This window comes from Pelodiscus sinensis, chromosome 28 (genome assembly GCF_049634645.1).
Source record: "Pelodiscus sinensis isolate JC-2024 chromosome 28, ASM4963464v1, whole genome shotgun sequence".
Taxonomy (NCBI): Eukaryota; Metazoa; Chordata; order Testudines; family Trionychidae; genus Pelodiscus; species Pelodiscus sinensis.
The window spans coordinates 5,896,817-5,922,252 of NC_134738.1; the positions used below are offsets into that span (position 1 = coordinate 5,896,817).

The window sequence follows — 25,436 nt, forward strand, 5'->3', positions numbered from 1 at the left end:
TGATCTAGTCCAGCCCCTGCACTGAGGCAAGGCCACAAAACAGACCATCGCTGACAGGTGTTGCCCACCTTTCTTAAACACCAACCACAAGGAGATTCTACAGCTGCACTTGGAAGCCTGTTCAAGGGTTTAGTTAGAGAGCGTCTCCTAATATCGACCCGAAATCTGGCATGTTGCAGACTAAGCCTGTTGTTACTTGTTCTGCCTCTCGTGAACATGGAGCACAACTGATCAGTGTCGTCTTCCTAACAGCCCTGACTAGAGAGACTGTTCTCAGGTCCCTCCTCTGTCTTCCTTTCTCGAGACTGACAATGGGTGTGGACAGGTTCCTGTGCATTTCACCATGTCTGTTGCTCTCCTCTGGCCCCTGCCCAGCACTGATCCCAGGACTTCAGCTGAGGCCTTCTCTGTGCTGAGTGGAGCAGGATGACAACCTCCCATATTACGGACCACGCTCCTGTTAATGCCCCCAGAAAGAGATGAGCCTTTTCCACCATTGCATCACATTGTTGGCTTGTATTCGGCCACAATGACTGGTCCTATGGTCCACCCACTTCTTCCCTGATTACTAATCGTGTGTTTGGTTTTCCCTTCCTGTGTGCCGCAGTTCGCTGCTGTCTTTGAGTTCCATCTTGCTGCTCTCAGACGATTTCTCCTGTTTGTCATGGACGGTTTGAGTTCTTACCTTGGCCTCCAACATGCTGGCAAAGGGTTGTGTCATGTACCTTACTCCTACTTGCCCCTCGGGCAGAGTGGCCTGATACCATTGTTGGTGGGAGCTCTCTGAGCACTGCAGAGTTACACCTTTCACATGAAAGGCAGGCCTTCATTTCCTCACCTGTGATGCAGAATGCGCCGGGGCTGAGTGGTGTGTTAACATTCCCTCCCCACGTTTTCTTCTCCCTGGACACCATGGTACAAGCCATGAATTCTGGGTTCCAGTGAAGATCACATGGGTACAGATCAGCAGTGGAATGCAAATGGGCAAGATGTGGTCCTGAGGAAGGGTGGTCTGGTGGTTCATTATCACTTCTCTTCCCCTAGTGCCCGGGGGGCAGGGATGATGAGGGTCCCATTTTGCTAGGAGCTGTGCACACCATGTGTGCTCCAGAGAGCTTTCAGACTGGGTCTCAGGGCTCAGCAGCGGTGGGGAGGGATGGGTGGAGGGTAGGTGCATAGGAACTAGGGATGTGGATGACTGGTCGCGTCTTCCCCCCTTGCTGCCTCTCTGAGAAAGAGGCAGCAAGGGTGGGGGAGAAGAGGAAGGAATGCTTCAAAGCGGCAGTGCTGCCTGGAGTCTGGGGTCAGACCTTGGGCTCCGTGTGACGCCGCCGCTTTGAAACGCCGCGTGGGGCCCTGGCTCTGCCGCTTTGAAACGCCACGTGGGGTCCTGGCTCTGCCTCTTTGAAACGCCGCGTGGGGCCCGGGCTCCGCCGCTTTGAAACGCCGCGTGGGGCCCGGGCTCCGCCGCTTTGAAACGCCGCGTGGGGCCCGGGCTCCGCCGCTTTGAAACGCCGCGTGGGGCCCGGGCTCCGCCGCTTTGAAACGCCGCGTGGGGCCCGGGCTCCGCCGCTTTGAAACGCCGCGTGGGGCCCGGGCTCTGCCGCTTTGAAACGCCGCGTGGGGCCCGGGCTCCGCCGCTTTGAAACGCCGCATGCAGCACAGGGCCAGCAAGCAACTGCTTGAGTCCCCTGCTGGCCCCGTGCTCCCCGCAGCACTTTCGCCTTTCAAATGTAGCAACAGCCCTGTGGTCATTGCTACACTTCAAAGGCAGAGGCGCCCTTATTGGCTAATTGAATTCGATTAGCCAATTAATCTAAATTTAACATCCCTAAGAGGAACAGTGCAGCAGAACAGTGGCAGCCTTGGCTTGCCTGTGTGATGCCTGACGGGGGAGGAGATTGGACAGAAGCAGGGAGTCTCTGCCGCAGACCCCTGTGTGCTTTGGGCATGCCACATGACCACGTGTCCGTACCTTGAAGGGGGGGCTGGGCTTTTGTCTCTGTGAGCCCAGTTCCTCATTTGCCCTGGGGCTCCCAGGGTGGCCTGCCTTGCAGGGTGTTGCATGAGCACCAAGGAACAATGGCCGTGCAGTGCTGATGCCTCGCAGTCACACTGCACACTGCAGTGATGGCTGGAGCAGGGCCTGGTGCTCAGCAGCTGAGCTCTAGACCCAGCTGTAAGAAGGAAGCTTTGTGTGCCTTTGGACAGTCACTCTGCCTCTCTCTGGGCCAGGTTTCCCCCCGGTGAAATGGGGATTCGTGCTGGGAGCCTGGCGTTCGCACTGTGTTTTGGGAATGAAAACCTGTCAGCAAGGGTGTTATTGCTGCAGGGCTCTGCATGGTTCTCGGTGCAGAAAAAGACAGGGCCCTTGACTGCCCTGCCCTAGAGCATGGCGAGTTCATTCTGGATACAGCCATTGTAGGCACAAGGAAATCGGATCAGAAGTGGGTGGTCAGGAGAGCGAGGACTGTCCAGCAGCCAGGGATGGGACACGTGAGGGGAGGGCTCTTTCCCACAGAGAGTTCTTTCCGGTTGTGTCTGGTGGGCCATGCTCAGGATCAGCATATTTGGGAGAGGAAGGAATGTCCCACCACATACTGACAATTACTGTCACCTCAGCAAATGGTTTGCCAGCTGCAGGCTGGCGGCTTGTGTCTGTAGCAGTCAGGAGTCACCATTGTGGTGTCCTGCTGACCGGTCTCCCTTGCTCTGTCCAGTGATGATAACTATTCTGCCTCGTGCATATCGGTTTCTCTGTGTATTGTGTTGACTTTGTGCAAGCAGTCAACGCAGCAGACTCCGAGAGAGCTCCCAAAAACCACACGATCAGATAAGGATCGAAGGCGCCCTGCCAGGTTTCTTGTCAAACCAAGTACAGTAATAGTTGTCAGTAGACTCTGCCGAACCACTTGTCGACCCAGTGGTGTCTACACTGGGGCTTGGGTCAGAGGAAACATCAGTTGAATACCGAAGCTTTGGCAAGCTGCTAATCCCTTTCTCAGCCCCACAGACCGTGACAGACTAACAGTGCGGTGAACATGTCCCTTTTCATTCTAGGTAACTAACATGGGCTATTTTCAAACAGCCCTTTGGCAGATCTTTAATCAAATGCCAATTTGTTATGAGGGATCTTTTCAGGAGCCTGTAATGCAGAGAGAGATCTTGCTCCATGTTCCTGTGTCCTGTGGTGTTTTCAGAGCTCACACCTGACTCTTCCACACACGCTTGTACAAACGTGAAAACGTCCTTCGTGTGCCTCGGTTTTCAAAGGGAGAGAAATCTCAGGTGGGATTTCAACTCTTAAGTCCTTGGGATGGTTCCCAGGTGGATGGAGGGTTCTTGCTGCCCCTGTCTGACCTCTAGAAATACCACAGATGCATATGGGAACTTGGACTGTCACACCCTTATATATGACAGGAGCCCGGAGGAGACTGGTTTCTAAGGGTGTGTCTAGACTACAGGGTCTACACTGCCGCTGAGTTCTGTTGACATAACGTTGACAGAACTCGGCAGTTTTGTCGACAGCTGTAAACCTCATTCTATGAGGAGTAACGCCTTTTATCCACAGAATTCTGTCTACAGAAGGCGTTATTGCACCTACACTGTCCTTTGCGTCTACACTGTCATGTCGCCAAAGCGGCTTGCTTTGTCGACAGAACTGGATGTAGTCTAGACGCTCTTTGTCGACAGTATCTGTTGACAAAACTTCTGTCGACAAAAGCCTGTAGTCTAGACACACCCCCAGAGTCTACATAAAATGCAAACCTCAGCCAGGCAGGCCCCAAAAGCCTCTGTCTCCCAAGGACCCCGGCACTGGCCCCTCCTTGCCCAGTCGCACCATCCTCACACTGCAGTTTCTCTCTGTCAAAAGGCAAAATGAAGAGGCGAACCCAGGTTGCTCTAGCCCTGACACAGCTCCCCATGACGCACTAGTGCGAAGAAAACGGAGCACAGCTCAGTTAATATTCTCCCTTGGCTCCAGCACTGCAGCAGCTTACAGAGCAGGGCTAAAGGCCAGGCATGGCTGCCATGGAATCAGTGCTGAGGGGTTGGGGGCAGCGTGGGGCACTTGCACATTTCAACCGGTGTAAATGTGGGATTCCCTGTCACCTGACGTCTTTAAAGCCTGACTTGAGCACTTGAGTAGCTCAGCCAGAGGTCAGGAGCTGGGATCACCATGGTGCAGAGGGGGCAGCAGGAAGGTGCTGTAGAGAATATGCCTGGGCATGTGTCCTTCTGTGTGTACATGGGAGTGGTGCTAACCTCGAGGCACCAGGGATCGGTTTCACATCTACCCTTCTGTGTCCTCTAGTTCCAGTCTCCTCTGAGCAGCCAGAAGGGCCTGAGAGAGAAGACATGAGAATGCAGCTGAAGCGACATCAGCCCCCAAGCCCGACACACTGCAGCAAATCCTCCAAGCGAGCTAAAATCAAGGTGACCATTGTCTCCCATGGAGAAGCTGCAGGCACGGGGAACGGAGCATCTCTCCTTGCACCGCCAGAAAGTGAGTCCCAGTTCCGGAACCGCTCTTTAGGCCCGAGGCTCCCATTCAGGAGTCAGACGCGGGGAGGAGGCTGTGGTGAGCCCAGGCCAGCTCCGGGTGACTGCCGACCCATAATCGACTGCGCACAGCAGAGCCTACGGTTCTAGAGTCGTTCAGATGGCATGTGCCGGGGAAAGGCTGCTTGAGTGGGGGCATAACTGAGGTTTTCCTCGTGTGAATGACGTTGGGCAGTCGGCTGAGCTGAGAGGGAGGGAGATGATCTTTTCACTTTCCTCTGAAGCTTCAGGACACTGGTCTTGAGGGACACTAGGTCTGGTTACGCTTTGCAAATCTTAAGTTCTGTGGCTTGCTTAAGTGTCCCTTCTACCCCAATGCCGTAGACGTGGCGACAAAGGATTTCCAAACAGTTGGGATCTCTCTGCAAAGGTCTTGCCTGAGACTCGCTCCTGCCATACCGGAAGGACCATGTTGGCATTTGATGCTCGCTCCCGCTGGAAGAATCTCTGTGTAGTCTCTGCATAGAATCATTTCTGCTCTGCTGATCCCCTTTGAGCACTGCAAGAGCCTGAAATCTGTCAAATGCACCTTTTATATGTACATGTGCAAAACCCTGCTGCTCGCTGGGGTCCGGAACCCTGCTGTGATGTGAGCTGCAACCCGATGAGCTGCCGTCCAGAGAGAGCTGGAGTGTGGCCACTCCAGAGAGGAGGCCAGGAATTGTTTCCTTATTGTAACCACTGTGCATTAAGGAAACTGTCTGTTGTGGTAGGCCAGGGTGATGCATAGCAGGACTTCTGCTTGGAGACCAAAAAATAACTTGTGAAGGGTAATGGCTGGTGAGTAGTTAGTGGGCAGTGTAGGACTGAAAAGGTCAGCACGCCATTCCAAAGCCCTGGGAAATCAGAGATTTTTTTCAAAGCTGTAAAGTAAATGGATCCATTTTGAAACATTTCTTGGTTGATTTAACAGTTGATTTTACTGTGAAAATTAACTAATGAATATATTGTGGCTTAACTTCTAACAGCTTTGAAAGTCTCTGATTTCCCGGATTTTTTTTTTAATTTTCAAAACTTTATTTCTTTTCACAGAAAAAAAATGAAATGCAGAAGTAAACATGAACCAAACAAGAATTCCCTCTTACCGTGCGTGAGCAGGAGGAATACACAGGACAAACGCATTTGTATCCCAAACACTGCAATAAACAAATATTGTAACTCACCGGCCTTTCTGTGTATTTTGTAAAGTGTCTCAACAGAATGCTTACAAAATCAACCACTAGAAAACCGGCGTGGGTTCAGTCCTCCACTGAGGCAGCAGGACAGTATGGAAGGGAGGAAGCGGGGGCAAGAGAAGGAGAGGGTTAGTAGAAGAGGATTAGCGAAATTCACCAAGATGCTTGCATCCCGTGCTGGACACTTAAGTGTCCAGCGCTTTCAAATGGTGAAGCTGATCCCCTCAGTCCTGTTGTGCATCATGAGTGTCACGGTGGCAGTTCCCTGGTTTTATTAGTGGTTCTGTTCTGTTTGCGGTCCCTGGACGGACTCCCTCCCCTGTCGTGGGCCGGAGAGTATTTGGGACTGCAAAACATGCCTCGGGCAGCAGGATGAGCTCGCTTTCCCCGGTGGTGCTCTGTGCCGCTGGGTTATGCGATAGCAGGGGCTCCCCACAGGCTGGACTCGAGCAGATCTTTACGTCTCGTTTTTCTTTCCCACAGTTGTGGCAGGAAAGCCCCCGAGCGTGACCGTAGGCCAGTCTGGCTCAGGCATAAAGGAGCTCACGGGATTACTTACCACCCCCAAGTGAGTGTATCGTTTTATTTTTAATCAGTGGCTCTCTGAGGGAGCTGAGCCAGTCGCAGGTGGGGCTCCAGCGTCTGCCACCTCCTCCCATGTAGAGTGCAAGAGGCCCAGTTCTGTGTCTGACTCCTGAGGAGCAGGCGGCACCCAGCTCCCCGGGCTCTTTGTTGGGCTTGACTCCTTTCAGGCCAGTCCTGGGATGTGTTGGCAGAGGCGATAGACTCAGACCTCCATGGTCTGGTGAGACTGGTAGTACTGTCTCTATCCTCTCCTGCCTTCATTCCAGGCCTGGCCCAGCCTTCGTCTCTGCCTGGTGCCACTCGCTCCACCAGGGCTGGAGGAATTTGTAAAGTAATTCTCCTTTGAAATACCCCTGGGAGTTTCTTGTTGGGCTGCCTCTGGCTTCTCATCTCCCATGGGGCTGCTCTGGTTTGCTGCACACCCCAAAGTGGCAGCCCCACCTTTAACCAGGAACTGGAAAATAAAACATGCTCTAAATTGAGTGGTCCCTTTAACGCCAAAGGTGGAGTCTGCATAGCACCGGGTGGGCGTGGCATCTCCCACCCCACGGCTGCTGCTCGGAGCTTGCCACAGTGACATTTCCAGCCTCCGCCAGCCCTTCCAGAAGGAGAGTGGCGATGAGCTGCAACCTTCACCCTAGGAATACATCCCTCAGAGCCTCGTGTCACGGGCGTGCGCTGGCATTGTGTCTCTGCTTGTCTTCCAGGCTGAATGCTGCAGTGGAAACCCCCTCGGCCATGATCCCTAGCAGCACAGCTCCCAGCCCCTTCCATTCCTTGCAGAGCAGGCTGGTGGCCAGCAGTGCCCACTGCAGGCAGGCCCAGCCTAGCAGCGCGCTCCAAGGTACCTGCCTTTTTCTTTATCCCTCCTACCCCTGGCTTGGGAGTGTGCAGAGCAGCCCCAGGCTGCACATGGCGGCGTTTCCCTGCCTTCACCTTTGTCGTAACCCAGTGGCTTCGTCAGGAGCTAGGGAGTGATCCTGGTGGAGAGTGGAACCTGGGGCCAGGCCCTGTCTCCACTGCGGGCGGAGGCGTTAGATTGGGTGCAGTTATTTCAGCGCATGGTCCATATACAGCCACGTCCCTTTCGGGTCAGCTTTGGCAAATCACCCCCTAGAAAGAGGGGAAGCAGTCCAAAGTGGTTTGTTTTGGCCCATTTTGAAGTGGAATATTTCAGGGTTTTTGTTTGGAAACAGTGTTTGGTTTAATAATTTAGCTTGTAACAAAAAAGGGTGGAAGATGCCCCAAAATGCCAGAAAAAAATTCCTACTCGAGAGACCGCTCGCAGGGAGATCCAAGGGCTCCCACAGGTCAGGAGACACTGTGACTGTAGGGCACAGCCTCCGGCCGCAGCTTCTCCACCAAGGATGAGAAACTGGCTCGTTGTCGCAAATTATTCCCCAGCCTTGTTTACTTTCAGGAGCAGCATCCGCGAGCAGCCTCCTGCAGGGACTGAGCTTCAGCCTGCAGGACATCGGCACCAAGGCCGCAGCCCTTCCAGCCAGCGTAGCATCCGCGGGGCCGTCCATACAGGTAGGCAGGCACGGGCTCTCCTGGAGAGAGGGAAACGGGAGGCGGGGATGATGCCTTCTCCACAAAGACCCTGCTGCCTGGAGGCCGGGGGCAGTGGTAGCTGAAGGGATGTGGAAAACGGGTGTTCTGGCTCAGGAGGCGCTGAAACCTGGGCTGTGAGAGGAGTCGTCGGGGCCTTTTCCATGCCTGCTTCTCCCCATCCGCTCCAACAGGGGCAGCCCACAGAGACAGTGCCAGCCTGCAGTGCTCTGCCTGTGGAGCAGCCTCCATTCTCAGCAAGGCGGCCGCATGGCTGCCCCTCCACTGTAAAATCCAGGTGTCCATGGGGAAAGGGCCGAACGCCATCTGCCCTGGCGCTGAGTCCCCTGGACAGCAAGGGAGCAGGGCAGGACACCTCCCCCTTCCCCTGGTGCTCATCACACGTGCCTGGCCTTTCCTCGCAGACCTCGGCGGGGAAGACACCGGCGCCTGTCCAGAGTCTCAGTGCCATAACCACGGGCACCGGGACAATTGTCCGCACCATTCCAGTGGGCACGTCCTTGTCGTCTCTCAGCGCCTCGGGGAGTGGGAAGCCTACGGCAATTCACCAGTTGTTGACCAACGGCGGGCTGGCCAAGCTGGCCAGCAGCCTTCCTGGCTTGGCTCAGATCTCCAACCCAGCAGCAGGTAAGGGCTAGGGTAGTGCTGGTGGGGCATTGTGGGATGGAGAGGCAGGCCACCTCCTCACCCTGCAGGGCCACCTGCTTTCAGACTGGGCAGCATTGCTAAGCTTGTTTGCTGTTCAGGGTGCTGTGTGAACGCTGGTGTCCCCTCCCGGCAGGCTGCCCCTGTGGAGACAGAGGCATGTGGAGAGGGAGCCGGCGGCAGAGCTGGGATCTGTTGCCACGGACCATGAATCCTCCCCAGTAGGAGTCGATCTTCATTGGGCACCTGGGCCATGTCTAAACTTCCTTTTTTCGAAAGAGGATATGCAAATTCTCACTTTCGAAAAAGGATCTTTTGAAAGTGACAGTAGTCTGGACACGGTTTTGGGGGGGAAAAACCCCTTTTTCAAAAAAAACTGTGTAAACCTTTTTTAAGGAAGAGCGTTTTTTTTTTTTTGAAAACGTGTTTTTTTCCCGAAAAAAACCGCCTCCAGACTACTTTCACTTTCAAAAGATCCTCTTTCGAAAGTGAGATTGGAAGAAGATATGCAAATTCCTGCAGGATTTGCATATCCTCTTTTGAAAATTCTACATAGTCTAGACATAGCCTTGGTTGAAGGCCCCTTTGCATGTTCCTTGATATCAGGCTGACTCAGACCTCACATGGTTGAGATTGGCTTGCACACAGGGCCAGGGCTGTTGGTCCCTGAGTCCCCTCATTCCTAGAGCATTCCAGGCCCCAGAGAGGTCCAGCTCCTTGGAGGTGGCAGACTCTGCCCTGTCTTTCTCCCCCGCCCCGCCTGGGGGAACTCGCATTACTCCTGGGCTCGTCCAGCCCTGGGTCGGGGGGTCTGGATAGCACTGCCAGCGACTGTGGAGAGCTGAGGTTGGGCTTTCCCAGCGGGGCGTTTGCAGTGCGTGTGCTGGGTCGGGCACTGAGATCCTGGCCACGTGGCTCGTTCGGTGCTGCAGCTGGCGGGCGGCTCTTTGATCTGCTTCTCCGGTCTGGGCGATGTGTGCGCCCGGCAATCGGCCGCCAGCAGTGACCTGCCTCACTCTGTCTTCCAGGCTTGAAGGCTCCGACCACTATTACAGTGACCCTGAGAGGGCAGCCTAACCGGGTCACTCCCCTGAGCCAAGCAGCCGTGGGGACGCTCCAGCCCCAGCTGGAGGAGCAGCAGCTGCAGACGCAGGCACCTCAGGTAATTCTAGGCCTCTGGTCTTAGGCAAAGAGACGCCGTTGGGCATATGTAACACTTCCCTGGCCGGCGTTGGCTGACCCACGTGTTCTGTGCAGGCACAGCTGGGCAGGGGCGTGTTCTGCCAGAGGGCCCAGACGCCATGGGGCTTTTCTCAGTAGGGAGGTTTCTTGGTGCGGAAGCCAGGGTGTTTAACCCTTACGAGCGCTGTGACCTTGCAGCGCCGACCTAAGGGCATCATGTCAGTCAGCGAGAGCAGGCTGCTTAACGCACGGTTGTGGCTTCTGCCCATTTTGTTCTCCGCTGGAGTGAGGGCCTGAGGAAGAGCGTGCTGTCTGGGCAGCCGTCCTCCCCGCCACAAACACAGGCCTCCGCCCACAGGACGTATCTGATGTTACGTCTCCTCCGCCTTTGGCCAAAGGAAAGTAGCAGGCCAGTGTCTGGTATCAGAGAGGTTGAGAACTACTGCCCTAGAGTAGCCTTTTTCATGGGTCACATTCGCGGCGCTATTTCCGTCGGTGGAATCCCTGGGAGGAGGGATTAGCAGCATGCCAAGGCTTCGGTATTCGGTTCCTCTGCCGTGCGTGACTTTCCTTACTCTAGCCCTTAAATCACAGTGTCTTGCCAGGTGCTGCCCAGATGTGGAGGCGGGCCCAGTGTTTGCAGTGGGGGACTGAGAGGTTTCAAACTCAGGCTGCGCAAGGCCTGGGGAAATGGAAGTTGGTTAGTGGGGCCGGCCTGCACCACAGAGCTCTGTCGCCTTAATGGAATCACTCAGGGCTGTGAGCAGTCTCCCACCCTGTGCAATGTCACTCGGCTGACCCAAGCCCTCATGGAAGCACCACTGGGTTGAGAAGAGGTGGGTTTCCCACGGCACTGGAAGACCCTCCTCTGTCCCTCCAGTGAGCGTGAGCACTGCAGCAGCTGCACTGCGTCCGAGCCAGCCTAGAACCAGCGCTGGATAGGGGACATGCAGACTTTCTGCAGAGTCCTCAGGGAGAGTGGCATGGCAGAAGGGGGTGGAGGAAGCTGCCCTGGGCTGAATTCTAACTGAATGTTTCCTAAGTGCCTTTTGTGGAATTTCCCCCGCTCCCTTTGCCGGTACTTTCTGCACCATGTTGTCAGCCGTTTCCGGGGTGGGGGCGGGGGCCAAGCCACCAGCATGCAGCCTGCCAGCTCAGGCAGGGATGGAGTTTGCTGAGGAGATGATGGTACTTGTCAGTGTGTGGTGGGGCCTGGAAACAGGGAGAGTTGGGTCAGGCTGGTCCCAGCTACTTTCCAGGGTGAATCCGGGAGCTGGGGGATAAGGCCCCTGGGGAGCGATGTTTGTCCTGACTGTGATGGGGTCGGTCTGAGTGCACAGTTGAGTTCCCTGTTTTGGGGGGCACTAGTGCAGGTGACCCTCCCTGTGGGGGTGCAGCCGGCGACTGGGCCTCTACTGCTCTCCAGCCTAGAGCCTGCTCCTCTGAGACGGCGACCCCAGGCTGCCTCCCACTGGGAGCCCCCGGAGGCGGCTTTGCCTTTGCCTTTGCCTTTGCCTTGTTCCTTCATCGGGGGACTTCAGAGAGAAGGGGCTTCAGAGCCACTTGAAGACCTGTTGTCACCGCAGGGGCCTTCAGGCTGCAGCGGTGGGCGTGGTCCTGTCTATGTCCTGGGCCAGTTCCCCAGGGTTCCCTGGGAGCTGGGGAGATGTGGCCCCGCTGATTGGTAGAGCACCCCCAGCCGGCAGTGTTAGTGGGGATGGAAGCGGTTAGAGGGAACGTGGATCTGCACCATGTTGTTCTTCCCAGTCATTTCCACCTGTGGACACTCCTCAGGCATCTTGTTTGCCCTTTACATGCTTGGTCGCTGCTCTCCCAGCTTGTCAGCCTTGGTGCCTTCAGCCCCCTAGACCAGGTCAGTTTCAGGCTGTCTGCCGGCACGACGTGGCCTGTTATTGTCCCAGCGTGTCTGGGCCGTGGCTGGCTCCTCGAGGTGGGGGATGGCTGCGTGTCAGTCACTGTGAGCCCCCTCCCAGTCACATCACTGGTCAACATCCAAAGCAGCAAGTGGTGCAGTGGCCCTTAGAGACTAAGCACACTAGAGATGGGAGCGTTCGGGGGTGGGGCCGCTGCCTCCGCTGGGTTGGAGTCTCTGGTTTACAGAACTCTCGTCAGCTGAGCCAGGCGCTGGTTTCCCGGGGCTGGGTGAAGGGCTGAGAAATAGCTGCCCCGAGGTGCCCTAAACACGTGGGCCTGACCGATACTTAATCAGAAAGCTCGGCAGCCCTCTGGCGCGTCCAGGCAGAGACTAACTCCGGCGGTGTTCTGAGGGGGGCTGGAGCGGGAAGTGTGACGTAGAGCTGGGTCAGGCCAGAGTTCTTGTCTTAATGCCCATGGAGAGTTCCTGTAGACGCACAGGTCATGCCTTGTGCATTTCGGCAGGGCTCTAATCAGCTCCACTACTGGGATTGACTTGCATCTGCCTGGGCTACTTCAGAAACCTGCTGGGCGAGGGCAGAGGCCCTGAGTTCGCAGGGAGAAGTAGCCTGGCAGAGGGAGAGAGCGGTCGGTCTGGGTAATGAGGGGCTTCCCTGGGTTCTTCCCTGTCTGGGCTCGTTCCTGGCTCAGCAGCTGACCTGCTGCGACACCTGGGCCAAGTCTTTGTGTCTCAGACTGCCTGGTACACGGCTGCTAATAGCCATGTGCATGGTGGTGAGCTGGAGAGACCTCCTGTGAGGAGGGGGCCAGTGGAGGGCAGAGAGTGCTGTTATCTAAGTGCTGGACAAGGGAGCATCCAGCCTCAGCGAAACCCCTGGGAGAGGCTTGGTCTGACAGCTGTGGGAGTCTCCAGGTAAATGCTGGGCTGCTTGGAGGAAGCACGCCCGCGCTGAGATGGGACCCGGGGCAAACCTCCCCCCCACTCGCTGGGGTGTGTCTGCACTGGGGGCACTGGAATCAGCCAACAGACACAGCTCAGAGAAGCAGATTGCCCTTGAGCCTGCACCGTACCGTGTGTTAACTGGTGGCCAGTTAATTCCAGGCTCAGCATGCCTCGAAGTGAGTGCAAGCCAGAGAATATGGATGTGGATGGTGCAGGGCAGCCGTGAGCTGGGTACCTAATAGACCTTTCAGGATCCCCTAATTGGGTAGCTCTTTGAGTGATGCTCATGTCCATTCCAATGAGTGTGCATGCGCGATTGTCGGAAGGCTGTTCCCCTAGCTGGACCCTTGGGGTCGGCTGTGGAGCCCGTGGAGCGGCTGCTGCACCCCCCCTCAGTTCCTTCTCTCCACCAGTGACGGTCATTGGAGCTCTTGCTCTGCAAGACGACCCTAGCTGCGTTTTTCCTGTTTGTGGTTGCTCTTCATAGAAGTGTTGAACACTAGAACTGGAGGTTGTTGAGTCGAGAGCGAGCTGATCGTTTTCGTTGGGGGTTCTCCCCCCTTTTGTTCTCTCTTCAACTTTCCCCCTGGGGCATGCGGAGGGGGTTTAAGAACTAACTCTAACGCCCCTCAGCCCCATCTCCAGTGCTGCACAAGGTGGCCAGGCCAAGTCGGAGCTGGACTCCAGCATCCACCATTCCCTGGGGCGTCCCTCGGCAGGACACCTTAAGGACAGCACAGGGCCATCGACTCCGGCGTCGGACTCCTCAGGCGAGAAGTCCTGGAAGAGGAGCTTGACCTCCCTTCGACACTGGACACTTGAGGAGGCAAGGGACCTCATCGAGATGATCGAGCACATGGGGCACCAGCCTTTGTCCAAGCCCCAGCACCAACACCGAGTGTGGGACATTGTTGGGCACCGGCCCGGACACCAGTACCGCTCCCGGTGCAATCCCGGCACCAGCTCTGGTGCAGCACCGTGGCAAGCCGACTCCATTGCAGCCTCGCTCTCCATCTCCTCGGCATTGTTCCCTGGCCCTGTCGGGCACTGCACCTCCGTGGTCTCGCTCCACATGGACGTCAGAGGTGGAGTCCTTTGTGTCCTGCAGTGGCTGGGACTGCTTTTGCTCCTGCTCCCATTCCCAGCACTGCCACTGGGACGCCCCCCCCCCCCAGCACCACAGGCAGCCTGGCCCACGCAGTGGCTGGCACCAGGGCAGAGGCTGTTCTGGACACCCTGCACCTACCGTCAAGGTCAGGGCCCAGCATTGCGAGTAGCTTCGGTAGCTCCTCCAGCCACTGTCACATCTCCTGAGGCCCCACGGCCCCTGAGCCCGTGGTGGTGCGAGTGCCGCCTCGGCACCTATCTACGCCTGCTGTTGAACCACCAGCGCCTTGTCCCCCCAGGGCCTGCGGGGACACCCAGGAGCAGGAAGGTCAGAGGACCCATCCCCAAGGAACCCTCCTCATCCTCCCCAGAGGAGGTGGCCATGGGCACGTCTTCCTCCCTCCCTGCCCCTGGCGTGAGAGCTCCCCAGGACTTCTTGCACCGAGTGTCTCTCAGCCTTGCTGTCCCCACTGAGGAGGTGGTGGAAGCTGCAGACCCTGTGGTGGACATCTGGGCCCCCAGGTCCGTCCAGGGCGGCTTGACTCCTCAAGACAATGCAGTCGGACAGTCTGTTTGTAGCACACCTCCCCCAGCCCCTGCTGCTCCGTTCATTCTTGGCGCATTATCAGAGTTCCAGACCTGCTCCCTGCAGACTCGTGGGGTTTTGAAAGAGGGCAAGATGGCCCTCCAGGCCGCGCTGGACTCAGCCACCAGGTCGATGGCCACGGCCGTTGCCAGGATGCAAACGGCCTGGCTCCAGGTGTCTGGTCTCCCCGCCCAGAGGACCAGACCACCATTCAGGACGATCCCTTCTACTGGGAGCCTGTTTTCTGAGAAAACGGACGCCAGGCTGCACGGTCTTAAGGGTTCTGAGTGGGATCCGTAAGCCATTTAGGTCTCAGCCATCCTCATGCCTCTTCTAGGGCCCCTCTGGGCAGGAGTAACGGCGCAGACAGACTTTCCATTCCTCCGGCCAGGGCCCCAGCCCCCTCAACCCTAAATCCAACCTCCGAGGGTTTGCCCGAGGACGGAGACCAGTCCAGTCCCTAGCGCTCCCCCTGCCCGCCTGGCAGTCATCTGCCCCTTTTCTACCGTGCTTGGGCCAGTATTACCTCAGAGCGGTGGGTCCCCAGCGCGACACGGGAGGGATATTCCATTCAGTTCTCTGCCCCTGCCTTCCCCGTCCCTCTCCAGGGACCCTTCTCATGCGCCGTTCCTTACTCGGGAGGCTCAGTCCCTCCTCGAGCTGTGGGCAGTAGAGGTGGCCCCTCGGTATTTCCTTATCCCCAGAGCCAAGGACAGGCTCAGACCCATTATGGGGCTTCGAAATCTGAACTTGATCATAAGGAAATTCAAGTTCTGTTTGGTTTCCATTGCAACCACCATCCGCTCCCTAGATCCTGGGGACTGGCATGCCGCCCGCCACGTGAAGGACGTGTACCATCGTTCCCACACACAAGAGATTTCTCGGGTCACTGGGCACCAGTCCTGTTCGGTCTCGCCATGGCACCGCGGGTGTTCACAAAGTGCACGGCCGTGGTGGCGGCCTTTCTCTGCAGACAACAAGTACAAGTCTTCCCGTCCCTCCAAGACTGGCTCATCCAGGGCTGGTCCCATAGCAGGTCCACCAGCATGTGGCGCTGGCCCTTTGCCACGCTCGGTCTCATTCTCAACAATCCAAAGTCTCAGCCGGTCCTGGCCCAGAGTTCATTGGGGCCCTTCTAACTCGGCCCATACAAGAACCTGCCCGACTCTCAGCAGGACAGAGCAATGGGAAGGTGCAGAGCAATGTCGCCCCGATAGTTATTGTAAGTTCAGCTCCATGGCCACCTCCATTGAACACACCAAGTCGTTTTGTAAATCACCACAACTCCTGTTACAGTAGCGGAATGGCTAAGGGAACTGCCCATCCCGTCCTGAACCAGGACCTGCTGTGACCTAGCCAGTGGCCCAGCTTCCTCTGTGGCGTTCCTGGTGCAGGACATCTGCAGGGCGGTGCCGTGGTCCCTGTTCACACCTTCGCCGCCACCCCGCAGGCCCGGGACGACACGGCGTTCTTCTGATGGCAGTGCGTTGGTCTCCAACCTCTCCTCCAGGTAAACTGCTTGCACGTCACCTGTTGGCACGCACGTGGGCGATTGCTCGAAGAAGAAAAAACGGTTCCTTACCTTTGTCACGGTGGCTTTTCCAGAGCTGCTGCGTGTCCATCCCCCCGCTGTCAGAAAGCTGGCAAGAAGGAACCGAGGGGTGGCAGGTCGGCTGAGCCCCATGTTCTGCGCCATGCAGGGGACTTCACAGCCAACCCGCTGGGTATCAGCAGGGGAAGAGCCTTCCGACGACTGTGCTAGCACACACGCCTGTTGGGACCTGCTGAATGGACTTACGCAACGCTGGGTTAACTCTGCAGTTACCAAAATAAACAACTGTGTCTTTCTGGAATGCTCCATTAAGACCACCCCCTGCATCCATCTGCCAGGCCTGGCAGTCACCACACAGAGGACAGCTGTTGGGAGCAGTTGGTTGCACATGCTGCGCTCAGGGACAGCGCAAAGCCAGACCCCTCCTGGAGCTCCGCAGGGAACGTGAGATGCCTTTGCCGTGTCCCCACTGAACGGCTCCATGCCCAAGGGAGCAGATGCAGCTTTCATGGCCCAGCAGGGCTCAGTTCTGGTGCAGAAGCAAACGTGAACCTGCTGATTCCGTTTGTGTTGCCTTCCTCAGAGGATCCCTGATTGTCAAAATGGTCAGTATTAGCGGCATTTTACAGCTGGGAAACTGAGGCTCAGCGTGGGGCATGGCTTGCCTATGTGACCCACAGAGTCGCTGGTGGAGGTGGCAGTAGAACCACCATCCCCTCTGCTGAGCTCACCCCCCGAAGGTTGGGGGGGGACACTGCTGCAGAACTTGGCTCATCCTCCAGCTGGCAGGGGACTGGTCGGGGGAGGGAAGAGACCCTCCCAGGAAAGCGTGTAGAGATGTGGATTGGACTGGACAGTGACTAGGTCAGGGCATCCCTGCTCTGCTCACGCATAGAGAGCTCTGTCAGGGCTGGGAATGTTTGGCGGCTCTGCCAGCAGTTCCTTTGGGTCTCAACTGCTTTCACCCTTTCAGGCTCCAGACGGCGCATTTGGGTACTTGAGCGCCCCGGCGTCCACTGCCGCCTCTCCTGGCAAGCTGCTGTCTCAGCTGGAACTCAGCACAGCACAGGCGGGCACAGAGATGGCTCCTGCTGACCCCGCGTCCCACCTGACCGCTGCAGCAACGCCGCCTGTAGGTGAGGCGCATGGCAGTCCCGGGGCTCACGCCGCCAGGCCGTGGGTCTATGCCGAGGTGACTCCTGGGGGTGCTGTGGGAGTGTTGCTGCATTGCCAGGCCCCCCAGCTGCCTTGGGCTTTGTTTGTCACTGGTTGGTTTGAGTGCGCGCCACGTCCCCCAAATGCCCAGCTGGTTCTTGGAAGCTGGACTCCCTGGCCAAAGTTCCCAGCTGCTCAGGGTGTGCATTTCTGCCGGCTCTGCCCAGGCGCCCGATGCTGCTTCCCACAGTGGCAGCTCCCCTGCTGCGCATTGTTGGCCTGGACTAGAGAGAAGGCCCCAACCCACTGCAGCTCAGTAAGTGTCTGTGGCCCAGGGAGAATCCAGAGCGTACCACCATGCTGCCGTCTCTGGAGCCCTTAGCGAGCTTTGGGGAGACGCGCGTCACCGCCGGCTTGAGTGTTTTGTTCCCGTGGGTTTCCAAGTGAGGAGAAGAGCTCTAGGCTCGGAGCAGACTGGACCAAGCCCCACCAGAGCAGGGTGGAGCTGTGTACTTGTCTGCCTCATTTCTCAAAGACTAAACAAACTGCCTTGGAAATCCCCAGCAGGGAAGTGGCAAACTGCTCTTTTCTTTCTCGCCTCACTCTGTGTTTTCCTGCAGGGCAAGGCTGTTGGCAGAAAGCTTTCGTGTGCCCCGTGGCCCTGTCCCAGTGCTTGTCTAGTGGCCAGAACTGGAGTAGGTGCTCCGGAGAAAGCAGATACAGCCCCTGCCCTTCTGAGTGTGCAGTTGAAATAACCAGGAGATACAAGCAGGACAGAGGGGTGGAGATGGAGGACAGAGGCGTGGTTTTCAACAACGCAGTCTAGGATTTTCCATACCAGTTCAGCCCTCTTGGTTCCGTTTCAGTGAGACACTGCCCCAGTGGGCATGCCATGTTGACACGTCAGTGGGAGGAGAGCACCACTCCCACCCAGCGTACCTTTTCTCAGTCGTCTGTGGTGGCCCTGGGGTTGGCCATGTTGGGTGACAGTGTGGTGGCCCCGGCAACAGCCAGAGCCATGCAGGTTCCTCTCCTGCTGCTCCATTTAGTGACTCAGGACATGCCGAACTTCCACTTTCTTTGTGGCAGTCGCTTGTGCTCAGACGAGCCTTGAGGTGCCATGATGTTAGGGAGCTGCAGGTGCTGCCCGACATCTCAGCATTGTGGGTGCCAGGTGGGCCGGGTCCATCGCTGGCTTGAGAATGCTCCTGCTGCAGAGAATAGCTGTCAGGACGCCCGCAGGACACTTCCTCCCACAGCGGCGTCCCTGTGCTTGGTGCTCACTGCACCGGATCCTGCCTCCTGGCCTCAAAGAGATCGGTGACCTGGGCTGAGGTCAGCTGGTGGGGGAGGGGAGCTCATCTGACCCCAGGTAATTGCCACGGTGGCATCTCTTAGCCTTTCTGCTCCCTGAGAATCTGCAGGGCTGGCTTCTGTACCAGTACTGCAGGCACGGCATGACCCATGAGCGAGGGCTGAGGTAATGCCTAATGCCCCCAGTCCCTCGCTGCTGCTGGAGGCCATATGAGTACGATCTCAGTTGATCACGGTGGATTGTATAGCACCAGGAGCACTGAAATAGTTCTGGAGTCCTGGCCAGCTTGCACTTGGTGATTATCCAACGAGTTCCTGGGCTGCACTGGAGACAATGTTTTATTTCAGACAGTTGAGAGAGCTACCAGAGGGGAGCTGTTCTAGATTTGATTTTAACAAATAGGGAGGAACTGGTTGAGAATTTGAACGTGGAAGGCAGCGTGAGTGAAAGTGATGGTGAAATCGTAGCGTTCATGATACTATGGAAGGGTAGGAGGGAGAACAGGAAAATAGAGACAATGGATTTCTGGAAAGCAGATTTTAGTAGACTCAGGGAGCTGGTAAGTAAGGTCCCATGGGAAGCAAGACTAAGGAAAAACAACTGAAGAGAGTGGGCAGTTTTTCAAAGGGACATTATTAAGGGCCCAAAAGCAAGCTATTCCGCTGCATTGGAAAGTATGGTAAGATCTCATTTTTGCTTAATCAAGAGATCTTACATGATCTAAAAATCAAAAAGGAGTCCTATAGAAAGTGGTACCTCGGTCAAATTACAAAGGAGGAATATAAGCAAATAAGTAAGTATGTAGGGGCAGGATTCGAAAAGCAAAGGCACAAAACAAGCTCAATCTAGCTAGAGCCATAAAGGGTAACAAGAAAACATTCTACAGATACATTAGAAGCAACAGGAAGACCAAGGACAGGGGCTAGGCCCATTGCTCAGTGAAGAGAGAGAAACAGTAACAGGAAACTTGGAAATGGCAGAGGTGCTTAATGACGTCTTTGTTTCGGTTTTCACCAAGAAGATGGATGGTGACGGGATGCCTAACATAGTGAATGCTAGTGGAAATGGGGTAGGTTTAGAAGTTAAAATTTTTAAAAAAAGTTAAAAATTACTTAGAAAAGTTATATGTCTTCAAGTCACCAGGGCCTGATGAAATGCATCCCAGAATACTCAAGAAGCGGACAGAGGAGGAATCTGAACCTTTAGCTATCATTTTTGAAAAATCATGGAAGATGGGGGAGGTTCCAGAAGACTCTTTTTATTCTCTTATTCTCAAAGGGATAGAGAATAAGACAGAGAATATCTTATTGCCTCTATATAAATCCTTGGTACACCCACTTCTTGAATACTGCGTATAGATGTGGTTGCCTTATCTGAAAAAGATGTATTGGCATTGGAAATGGTTTAGAAAATGGTAACAACAATTATTAGGGTTTGGAACGGGTGTTATATGAAGAGAAATTAAAAAGACTGGGACTTTTCATCTTAGAAAAGAGGAGATAAAGGGGGATATTATAGACATGTATAAAATCATGACTGGTATGGCAAAAGTGAATAAGGAAAAGTTATTTACTTGTTCCCATAACATAAGAACTAAGGGTCACCAAATGAAATTAATAGATAGCAGGTTTAAAACAAACAAAAGGAAATTTTTCTTCAATGAGTGCACAGTCAACCTGTGGAACTCCTTGTCAGAGGATTTTACGAAGACCAGGAGTTTAACAAAGTTCAAAAAGAACTAGATAAATTCATGGAGGTCAGGTCAATCAATAATTATCAGCCAGAATGGATAGAGATGGTGTCCCTAGACTCTATATTTGTCAGAGGCTGGAGATGGGTGACAGGAGAGGGATCACTTGATTCCTGTTCTGTTCACTCCCTCTCGGGCATCTGGCATTGGCCACTGTCAGAAGCCAGGACACCGGGCTAGACGGACCTTTGGTCTGATCCAGTGTGGCTGTCCTTATGACTGGAAAAGGGCAGGTATAGTGCTCATCTATAAAAAGGAAAATAAGAAGAACCCAGGAAACTACAGACCAGTCAGCTTAACCTCTGTGCCAGGGAAGATAATGGAACAAATAATTAAGAAATTCATCTGCAAACATCTGGAAGATAATAAGGTGATAGGCAGGGCTCGCCGAGCCACAGCGAGCCCCGCTCGCCAGCCGCACTGTCTGGCATTCTGCGCATGCACAGATTGTCCGAACCCGGCTCTTCCAGGATGTAACCTGCTCGCCATGGGTGAGTAGATTACATAGATTGTCGAACCCTGGTGATAGGTAACAGCCAGCAGGGATTTGTGAAGAACAAATAATGTCAAGCCAATCTGGTAGCTTTCTTTGATAGGATAAGGACTCTTGTGGACAAGGGAGAAGCAATGGACATGGTATACCGAGACTTCAGTAAGGCATTTGATACTGTCTCGCACGACCTTCTTATCAGTAAACCAGGAAGATACAACCTAGATGGGGGCTACTATAATGTGGGTTCATAACTGGCTGGGAATAGTTCTCAGAGAGTAGTTATTAATGGTTCACCATCATGCTGGAAGGGCGTAACTAGTGGGGTTCCGCAGGGATCTGTATTGTTCAATATCTTCAACGACTTAGATATTGGCATAGAGAGAGAGGACACTTATTAAGTTTGCGGATGACACCAAGCTGGGAGGGGTTGCAACTGCTCTGGAGGAGAGGGTCATAATTCAAAACGATCTGGGCAAACTGGAGAAATGGTCTGAGGTAAACAGGATGAAGTTTAATAAGGACAAATGCAAAGTGCTCCACTGAGGAAGGAACAATCCGTTTCACACACACGGAATGGGAAGCGACTGTCTAGGAAGGAGTCCGGCAGAAAGTGATCTAGGGGTCAGAGTGGACCACAAGCTAAGTATGAGTCAGCAGTGTGACGCGGTTACAAAAAAAGCAAACATGGTTCTGGGAGGCATTAAGAGGAGCATTGTGAGCCAGACACGAGACGCCATTCTTCCCCTCTACGCTGTGCTGATTAGACCTCAATTGGCAGGGCTCGCTGAGGGTGCTGTGCAGCGGGAGAGGTCAGGAGTGGAGCCTGAATCTGACCCTTGCACTCTGAAGCTGAGCCTAGCCTCTGTCGGGTCAGAGCAGAGCGCCTGGCCTTCCCACTCCCCCTGCCATCCCAGCGCTGAGCTGCAAGGAGACTGCAGGTCCCAGCTGCCTCTCGGGGCTCTCCTGGGATTTGCGGTAGCCGGAACATAGGCAGCCTGGGTGACAGCTCTCCTCCCTCCCCACGCCTGTGCTCTCCAGATGGAGCTGGTGCTCTTGGGGCCTGGCTAGTGCAGTCCAGGGTAGGCCGTGGCCAGCGAGTGAGATGAGCCAGGCGCTGCTGGCCGTAGGCTCTGGGCTAGACCGGAGCTGCAGCACAGCAGCTGGGGGAAAGGCCTCGTTCCTCTCCCACAAGCATCTGGCAGTGCCCAGGCCCCTGCAGGACATGCTGTGAGTTAAGGAGAGAGGCTGACGAACCTTCCTGCCAGTGCAGGGCATCAGTCGCAGCTCCGGGCCCTGTGATTTCCATGCAGTGTCTGCGGATTCCCAGGCCAGGGGCTCATGGAGCTGACCCTGGCCCAGACCACGGGTGGGGGATGTAGGCTAGAAGGCTCTGGGGAGCAGACTGGTTGTGCCCCTCCACTGAGGGAGACCCACTTTCCTCTTGTCCAGCGTGGTTGCAGTTTGGGGGCTACTTTGGGTCCTTATCTGCTTGTGGATTTGCAGCTGGCATGGGGGTCCCTGGTCTGGCGCTCGGGGTGTTTAGTGCCATGCTGCGGGGGCTCCCGGCACGTACCCTGCTCTACCCAGTAACGGGCCCACTGAGCACTGCTCGGCTTTCAGCCTGGCTCCCCTGCCCCGGCTGCCGCAGGCTTGGCCCGGAGACACGGTGCAAGGCACAGGGGAGCACTGAGCTGTGTTTGTCCCTCTGTCCACACAGTGACCACCAGCAGCCCCATGAAAATGCTGTACGTCATGTCTGACGCCAGGCTGTCTGCGCTCACCAAGTCTGTGATGGCTGAGGCTGCCTGCGCCCCCCTGAAACCTGCGGGAATCCAGGCTCCCTCCTCGTCTGCCTGCTCGTCCTCCACCAGCTCACCCTCTGGGGCCGTGGCCTTCCCTGCTGCCACGGCAGCCAGCGCCCCGAGCCCGCCCTGCAGCCTGGTGCATTCCAAGGGGGGCCCCGCTCTGCAGAACGCGGCCAAGACTCTTCTCCTGACCTCCGCGGTGGCAGCGAAGGGGGACGGGCCCCTGGGCCGCAGGGCGGAAAAGGTCGGCCACACGCTGGGGGCAGTGGAGACCCTGGGGAAGGTGCCCTCTGTGGTAGACAACGGGAGCACCATCCTCCACACCAGGGAGACTTTGGGAAGCAGACACTTGCTGCCCCAGGGCATGCTGCCAGCTGGGGCTGGCACCACCCTTATAACGCTGGGCAGCAGCCTCAGCCCCTCTCTCCTGGCAGCAGCGGGGCCCCCCGTCAGCCAGAAGCCATAGTGGGTTCAGCACCGCTCTGCCATGAATTGGAGTTTTGCCGTCGGGATGAACTAGCACTGCTGGCCCGGACGGGGCCGCGCGGACGTTTCTTTTGGTTTGGGGGTTTCTGTTGCCGTTTAATAAAACGTTTTTTTTCCACTCGCGGGCTCTTCATTGAGGCGTTCTCCTTTGAGAGCTGCCTGGCCTGGACATCACCAGGCAGGTGTTGGCTGTTTATAGCCTCTTTCAGGGAGGGGCTTCAGAGCGCCCGCAGGACCTGCGAGTGGAGTAAACAGGCTCTTCCTTTGGCTGGGTGCAGCCGTGTGTTACACACGGGCGTGTGCGCCCAGGGCCTGGGTGGAGAGTTGGGGTTCGAGCCCCTCCCCTGGCTATTTGAGACAGCGCTGCCTGTCAGCGGGTTGGTCCCTTCCCCCTCCCACTCCCCTGGTCCTTCTCGCATGACCAGAGAACAGCCGTCCCCACTGCACGCCCGGAGCTGCAGCCGGTTCAGTGCCAGGCAGCGTGAACCCCGTTTCCTTTTCCCTTGTCCCCGCTGACCTCAATGTATATAGCAATCTCAGCCACACCGTACCCCCCCGACAGGAGTATCCAGCCATTGTCTTGCCCCACCTTACTTGGGTTACACCCTGCAATATGAGTGCTACAGAAGACAGAGAATCCGAACCCCTGGAGAAGTGGGGCGCAGAGCCACGGAAGAGTAACAGAAGGAGGGTTTCACAACCCCCGCTCTTGACAAGTGGGTCCTTCTTGACCCACGTTTTCATCCAGTCTCCAAGCTCTTCTATTTTGCTGCAGGTGATGGGCCCGGTGGGCTTTGTCTCAGCCCCGAATTGCCTTATTCAGTGTGAGTGGCTAGGGCAGGGCGCGAGGAGGAATGGGCACAGGAGCAGCTGGGTCTATTCCGTGGGGAAGGGGTTGGGATGCCAGATGTGGGCTGTAGTCAGGAGGCACTTACCGAGGAGGCTCACGGCCAGCAGGTCCCTCAGGCAAGCTCCCTGCCAGCCATGGCCTCGCGCCGCTCAGAGCGGCCGGCTGCAGGGCCGAGTGCTGCTCTTGGGCGCTGCCCACGAGGCTTTGCGTGGTGCCCTGCCTCCAGGACATTTCACAGCCCCCCAGCCAGTGGTGTGTCCATTACCAAGAGCGCCTTTGAGCTGCCGTTTATGGGCAGTTCTCTCCTTGCCCATCAGCAAGGCCAGGGGCAGGGTCACTACCTTTTCCTGTGGGAATACAGGGCTCCTGGTGACCTTGCTCAAATTTAAGAGGCTGCGTCTAGACTGGCAAGTTTTTCCGCAAAAGCAGCCACTTTTGTGCAAAAGCTTGCCAGCTGTCCACACCGGCTGTTTGATTTTGCGCAAAAGCACTGACGTTCTACTGTCCGAAATCAGTGCTTCTTGCACAAATGCTCTGACGTTCCCGTTCGGGCAAAAGCCCTTTTCCAGAAATGTGTTTGCGCGAGAGGGCCGGTGCAGACGCTAAAAACTGTTTTGCGCAAAAAAGCCCCGATGGCGAAAATGGCAATTGGGGCTTTTTTGTGCAAAACCGCGTCTAGATTGACACACACGCTTTTCTGTAAAAAGTGCTTTTGCTAAAAGCGTCCGTGCCGGTCTAGACGCTCTGTTCCACAAATGCTTTTAACGGAAAACTTCTCTGTTAAAAGCATTTGCGGAAAATCCTGCCAGTCTAGACACAGCCAAGCAAGTTCAATGGGAATTAGTCAAAATCCTGTGGTATCCCCCCGGACATGCTATAAAAACTCCCAGGCCCAGCAGGGAAAGGGGGACGTGGGGGCTCAGGTATAGGTGTAGCCAGCGTTGACTGGTGCTTATCCTGTGTCCTGAGCCCCTGCTCACACCCCCAACCCTGACTCCTGTGTACTCCCTGCCCTGAGACTGATGGCCTAGCCCCTGCTGTGACTCCTGCACCCCTCTTCACCCCAACTCTCTTCACTGAGCCACTCCACACACACCCAGCCCTCTGCCTGAGCCCCCCAGATTCCACATCACACATTTCTTACAGGGACTCCTGTGTAGCCACCCCTCTGGCGGGGGCCTGGGGTAGGAGCTTGGGGGTTGGCAATGCAACAGCGCCCAATAAGAAATGGAAGTTACTTTCACCCCGGAGCAGCTCATACCCGCAAGGGGCTGGCCCAGGGGCAGGACTTGCCCTGAAGGGAAGGGGTGGGTGTGGCAGTGACATCACAAGGGCCTTTTGTAGCACCTCAGCTTATTGGTTAAAGGAAGCGGGGAGGTGATGACCTCATAGAGAGTCCATGACGACGGCCAGGTGGGACAGGCTCAGAAACATACTCCCCCCGCCCGCCCCCCTGCCTCCAGGCTGTGTCACGGGAAGTCTCGAGATCTGCTCTAGAGGACTCGGGCTATGGCTGCACTTGCGGCTTCTTGCGTGAGAAATGTGCGAATGAGGCTACGCGTGGCATATCGCCGAGCCTCATTTGCATACCTAATGAGCCGCCATTTTTGCAGAAGAGGCTCTTGCGCCAGAAGGAGCTGGCTACACTGCCCCTTTGTGCGCAAGAAAAACCCTCTTTAACAACCTTACTCTCTGCCTTTCTCAGGGGCTCCAGGAGCAGCAGGTACCACTCCAGCCACAACCGGGCTATGTCTACACTCGTGGCTTCTTGCGTGA

General features: G+C 55.9%; 1 protein-coding gene across 8 annotated transcripts in view; it reads left to right on the forward strand.

Annotated features, from left to right (window-relative positions):
* Positions 1 to 22,928, forward strand: part of KANSL3 (KAT8 regulatory NSL complex subunit 3) — a 70,098-nt gene extending 47,170 nt beyond the window's left edge. For 5 of the 8 annotated variants that reach the window (XM_075910939.1, XM_075910940.1, XM_075910941.1 and 2 more), the window contains 8 exons: positions 4,316 to 4,507; positions 6,222 to 6,306; positions 7,031 to 7,167; positions 7,744 to 7,856; positions 8,300 to 8,522; positions 9,569 to 9,702; positions 16,780 to 16,942; positions 22,237 to 22,928. In XM_075910939.1, coding sequence (XP_075767054.1) covers positions 4,316 to 4,507; positions 6,222 to 6,306; positions 7,031 to 7,167; positions 7,744 to 7,856; positions 8,300 to 8,522; positions 9,569 to 9,702; positions 16,780 to 16,942; positions 22,237 to 22,790 — 1,601 coding nt within the window. In that variant the 3' untranslated portion in view covers positions 22,791 to 22,928. Of the gene's footprint in view, positions 1 to 4,315; positions 4,508 to 6,221; positions 6,307 to 7,030; positions 7,168 to 7,743; positions 7,857 to 8,299; positions 8,523 to 9,568; positions 9,703 to 16,779; positions 16,999 to 22,236 lie in introns of all 8 variants that reach the window. The other 3 variants (XM_075910945.1, XM_075910944.1, XM_075910946.1) reach the window with 3 other exon arrangements.
* The last annotated feature ends 2,508 nt before the right edge of the window (positions 22,929 to 25,436 follow it).